This window comes from Malurus melanocephalus, unplaced genomic scaffold (assembly GCF_030028575.1).
Source record: "Malurus melanocephalus ecotype Western Australia unplaced genomic scaffold, MMel_1.1 scaffold_212, whole genome shotgun sequence".
Lineage (NCBI taxonomy): Eukaryota > Metazoa > Chordata > Aves > Passeriformes > Maluridae > Malurus > Malurus melanocephalus.
Genome location: NW_026623444.1, coordinates 118769 through 124455, shown reverse-complemented (window position 1 = coordinate 124455; position 5687 = coordinate 118769). Strand labels below are relative to the sequence as shown.

At 43.8% G+C, this 5687-nt stretch overlaps 1 protein-coding gene across 1 annotated transcript; it reads right to left on the bottom strand.

Moving 5' to 3' along the window:
- Positions 1-608: 608 nt before the first annotated feature.
- B3GALT5 (beta-1,3-galactosyltransferase 5) lies at positions 609-2133 on the bottom strand. Its single transcript, XM_057373988.1, has 2 exons — positions 1961-2133; positions 609-1581 (listed from the first exon to the last, which is right to left on the bottom strand). Exons 1-2 carry the CDS (start codon positions 2039-2041, stop codon positions 628-630), a joined length of 1035 nt encoding a protein of 344 aa, XP_057229971.1. The 5' UTR covers positions 2042-2133; the 3' UTR covers positions 609-627.
- Positions 2134-5687: the final 3554 nt, after the last annotated feature.

Below are 5687 nucleotides of genomic sequence, written 5' to 3'. Positions count from 1 at the left end.
TYGGTGTAGACCGAAGGAGGGATCTGTGCCAGGCTGCAGCTCAGCCTGCACAGAGCAGGGCTGTGGCTTCCCGTGCCAGGAGGGAGCATCCTGACACCTACAAATATCATTCCTTAAGCTCCTGCACAGATGGGTGCAGGAATTCATCAAGGGCGACCAGGAAGATGGTGCRAATTTTGTTCTCTGGACCAAAGGGTTTTGTTTGGTGCTGCAGAAATGCTCTGGTTTGAAGGGCAGGTTTGCAGGCTCGGAGGTTTTAGGAAAAAAAATTAAAATTAATTGTAAATTGTGTAGGGAAGGGATGCATAGAAGTGGGAGTGAATGGGAGAGAAARAGGCTTGCACGGTTTTGGGCAGAAATAGAGCATTTTTTCACAGAAAGGGAGATTAAGCTTTGGAAGGGCACAGAGAGGTGTTCAGGGAACAAYTGGAGGTGGCATTCAGTGCTCTGGTTTGGTTACAAGGTGCTGTTTGCTCAAAGGTTTGACTCAATGACTTTGGAGATCTTTTCCAACCTTAACAATTCTCTGATTCTGTGATTAAAATAACCACAAATAATACATGCTGGAGCAGGGGTTTTGGGAGTTTGCTGGAGTCGGGAGCATTTCAGTTTGTTAGCTGGAAGGTTCTAGAGCACTCCTCCATTATTTTCTGCCTCCAAGCGGTTCCAGTAGCTCAGCTGCTCGGATGGTTTTATCTCATGGCACATCACGATTTTCTTAAAGCGAGGGACAGAGAACCTGATCCTTTCCGGGAAAAACGTCTGCTCMGAGTGCAGCTCCTCCAGCCCAATTTTCAATTTGGCAAGGCACAGTCCGATGAACACATCCTCCAGTTTAATGAACGAAACGCTCTCGGAAATGTTATAGATCCGGCTGGCTACATCACTGGATAAAACATATCCAGTCCCAGAACAAAAGGGTGGGTAGGTCTTTCCCGGATACTCCTCCCTGCTCACGTACCACTTACTCCCCCTTCTCCTTATGGGGTACTCGTGCAGTTTTAAGAAGCCTGTGAAGAACCCCGTGGTCCTTTTTTTCCTCAGCAGCAGCTCRGTGAGGTAAAAAACATTGACGAACACATCAGTGTCGGTTTTCATCACAAAGCTGGACTGGGAGCAGAACCTGTGGATCCACTCGATGCCCATCATGGTCTTGAGGGTCAGGTTGTAGTAGGTGTCGGTGAAGTTCTTCTGGATGATGTCGCGGTGCCTCTGGCTCTCCGCGGCGATGTCAGCCTGCTGGCCAGCATCCCCAGCGCTTCCCAGCAGGAAAAAYGTCACCAGGCGCTTCCCAGCCACCATCCTCTCCCTGCCCCACGTGTGCCGGATGGCCATCCTGGCATCCACCTGCCAGAACGAGGATGCCACCAGCAGGACGAGGAAAGGAGGGTTCTGGTGGCAGTCAACGTCCGGGAGTTGCGAGAAGTTCCCTTGGATCCTCCTGAAAGTCTCCGTGGGGAGCAGGAAATCCTGGCTGCGCTCACAGAGCACACACAGCTCGGCCCAGCTGTAGAAAACCCAGAAGCTGGCAGTGCTGAGCCCCACCAGGCACACAAACAGCCTCAACTTGCTGAAATCTGTCTGCAAGGAACGAGAAGGAACAGCACATCCATAAAAAATAATCCCTGATTCCTCTCAGTGCTCCCAGCTCCCTGCACAGGGATTTAAAGCCAGGTCAACTCTGCCTGTTTGAGGGCGCTCACCCTTGAGTTTTTCTCCTCCTCTCACCCCACAGAATGTTCTTCTAGTAGATTCCTGCTTGGGTTTAACCTGGATCTTCCCCCAGAGCTCAGAAATCCTCCCCAGGTTACCSAGCTCCAACCCCCTCCCCATTCCCAGCCTCTTCCAAACCCATTTGAGCCCCACCAGGGCTCTCACAAAACAGTGAGAGAGCAGGTTATGTGCCCATGTCAGAGGGCGGAGAAGAACATTGATTTTTGTTGTTTTTTGTWTCAAATACCATGTTTCTCCATTTGTGCCTGTGCCCCAGAGCCAGCAGGTGTCCAACGGGCAGAGCCAGCCACGTTCCTCTCATCTTCATCCCCTTTGTGTCCTGTGGGGCTCTTGCACCAGCCCAGAACCTGCTCCCGGTCCTTTTGCTGGAGAGGCCATGTGTCACATTTTTGAAGTTGGGTCAGCTGCTCTGAAAAAGAAAAAAAAATTAAAAAAATAATAAAAAAAAGCAGCAGTGGGTCACATTATTTGGATGGTTCAGCTTGTGCAGAATTTGAGTGACTCACTGGGACACGCTGAGGTGAGGAGTTGKCCTATTCCCCTCCCCTTTTTAAGTGAAAAAGATGCAAATAATAACAATATTATCAGTTGGGTCACTCATTTATCCTTGTAACAGATWAATGAGCTGCTCATMTGCTTATAAATCTAAATTTTGAGTRGGCWAAAAACCATYAAAATCCTTAGAATGMCAAAAATATTACACATTTMTATAAATTAAYRTGCTGAGAAGAGTTTAATGCCTCAGTTGCTCATTCYAGTAACCCACAGATCCACCAAATTCTATTTTAGAGTACCAGGATGCGGCAATTTTTACCAGGGGAAAGGCATCTCCTTCCACTTTCCCCCTTCTTAACGAAGAATTGTGTCTGGGTCCCCAGTTAAAAACAGAAAAAAAAAACCCCAAGTTAACCATCCCCAGAGCTGCAGATTTCATGGAARTTTGATCTCTGCCTTCTGACCAAGAATGTTCTGTGCAGACTCCTCCCAAAATCATGTCAGTGCCTTCCTTTTGCTCAAATTCCCCTTTCCAGGCAATCAAAGGTTTTGCATTGCAGGCTTTTAAGTTCATTTGAAAGTCCAGCCAGGCGTCCCTGGAACCAAATCCAGCTCATTTTACCCATAAGAATGGTCCCATTAACTGCAGCCAGAATTCTCAAAAACATGAAWCAAGTAGAACCGGAGTCTTAGAATTTTTACTGGAATTTTTCCCACAGTGAAATGCATTTTTGCAATGATTCACTAATGAATTTTGAACATATTTCAAAAGTTCACATTTCTTCAGCCACTTATATTCAAATTCACTTTATTCTTAAATAGAGTGTTCCTCAGGTCTGGTTTTTCCTCGTTTGTACGGCTCACAGGAGTCATGTAATTAATTTTAAAACTGCTTTAATTAACTAGGTATGTACAATTGTGTGAGGTTACACATATGCRGATATACATATGTATATGCAAAAGATTATACAAAAATCTTCTCTGCTTCTCTTCTCACATCCTTCAGTAGCCTGGGAGGAAGCACATGAATATCCTGAATAGTGTTTTTGGGAGAGGATGATATTTTGAGGTTGATAAAGGAGGTGCACAAGAGGTTTTCTCCTGTCACCAGCTCTCAGGAGACCGAGGCTCTGCCACAGGAATTCCAGAACAAACCAAACACTGAACTGAGAAAACAGTTGAGAGCAGCATTCCATTAAATCCCATTAAAACCTTGTCACAAATATCCAATTATAAGATGCTGTAACACACAATAATAATTTTTCAAGATTTTGGTAGAATCAGAATAATGTGACATGMCACATTATTTGCTTTTTGTTCCCAGGCTTGGGCACTGCTAACAGCTCTAAAAAAAAACTTTTAAAGGTCCCTGTTTTAGACAGCTGGGAGAGCAGCCTCCCASCTTTACCATTCTGATTTTCCAGAGCCAGATTTTCTTCCTCTTTCAGCCCATGAGTGAAGCAGCAAAACTCATACTCACACATAAACACACAAACACAGCTGGGCAATGCAAATGTGCGTAAATGCATGTGAATTGTAAACATTATTTTATGAGTTTTGCAATGGGAACACATGAACCCTTTCCCAGCAGATCCCTGGGATCATCAAAGAGAAGATTTGAGTTTGTCTGGAACTGGTAGGAATGGAGTTCCTTTTTTGTCACATGGGATATTTGCCATTATTGGCAGAGATGTTTTTGGGAGGGAGTGGGGACGAGACCCAGCTCACACCAGGAGCACCTTGGGCGTCCCCAGTTCGGTGTCTCAGCTGTTTCTGCTTCCCCAGCTGTGCAATCCCTCCAGAGAACCCAGARCAGTGAAATCATGGAATGGTTTGGGYTGGGAAGGGTCTTAAAGATCATCTCATTCCACCCCTCCCGKGGCAGGGACACCTCCCACTGTCCCAGGCTGCTCCCAGCCCCARTGTCCAGCCTGGAATTCACTGAGASAACTCCAAAGGAAAGGAGTAACAGAGGGACAACCTCCTTCCTCTGGCCAAAGCCATYATTCCTCTAAAACCATCAATTCAATTCTTGTTTCCAGGAGAACAGGGACAATTCTGAACACTAAAACCATTTTATATTAACGCTGGCAGGGCAGTTCCTTGGACCACTGAAATTTCCATATCAGGAAATTAAATCACCCTGATATTTTTCTGCTTTCCCCTGGGATGCTGAGCCCCTCTCCCATCCCCATTTTGCATCAAAAYAAATCTGGTTTTGAATAAAGTAATTTTTCTTGTATGTTGTACTTGATTTTTCTCTGTGATCTCAGTCAAAAATCATCGCTTTTAATTTTCTCAAAGCTTTTTTCATCTCCTGTTGTTCCAACTGCAAAATGTTTTATGAAGGGCAATGCCAAAAAATCASCTGTTTCATGTCCTGGAGACTTTGTTTAAAGTGGCTGATGCTCCCTGGCTCTGTGCAGATCCAAACGTGGTTTCTGTGGAATCCTGGCACCCAAAGGRTGTGCGAGTCTGCAGCCCCCTCTCACACTCACCTGAAATGAACCYGTGAAAAATGCCTCTGCTCTCTCTCAGCAATTCAAAGGGAGACAAAAATATTTTCAAAAGTTTTTATTCTTTTTGTTATTTATCAAATCCCCCCTCTCTTCTTGAGATTGTGTCTATTTTAGACAAATCCCAGTGCTTCATTTTCCRGCACAAAGTGTTTCAACAACTCTRACATTGAATACAAACAAATAAAAGCACTGCAATGATTACACTGACTACCACAAATGCATTTTGAAGCAAACTCCAATTTGATAGYCATGAATTGAGCCCATGTCATCAGAATTTTTTTTTTCTTTCTGCCACTCTTCTATTGCTTTTTCTATYGATTTTTGTCTGCTGGACTTCAAACCCATCCCTGATGTGAGGGMAACATTCTTGTCCTATAATAGCACATTTTTCCTTGAGTAGTAATTAGATAATTTAAGGTGGTCCTGTTAGAGCCTCATTCCTTCCAACATTTTTTTGAGAACATACCCAGCAATTATTTACATTTCATATTTCAGCTACTTCAAATTTTCATGGGATTTTCCACAGTTCATCCCTCGGTGAAACTCTTAAAGGTGTTTTTGACAAACAAAGATTTTGGTTGCTATTAAGATACCTCTTACAGATAAGAGCATAATTTTAGTGATGAGGTTATTAATTTTTTCACTTAGTTTTATTCTGGTAATTTATTTGTTAGCAAATATAATTAATTTATTGATTAAATAATKAATGGATTAATAAAATTATTTTATTAATTTTTCTTTAATAGTATAACTCATCCTTCCTCCCTTTCCCCTGGCTTGTGGCTGGCATGGGGTGTGTGAATTCCCAAAATCTTGCTGTCCCACTATCCTGCTCTAAATTGAGCCACTCTGTCTGATGGCATTCCTAGAGGAGCTCCAAACTGTGGAATTCTTGGATTTAGCAATAATTTCACTGCTTTTTTTGGCCATGTTGGTGCC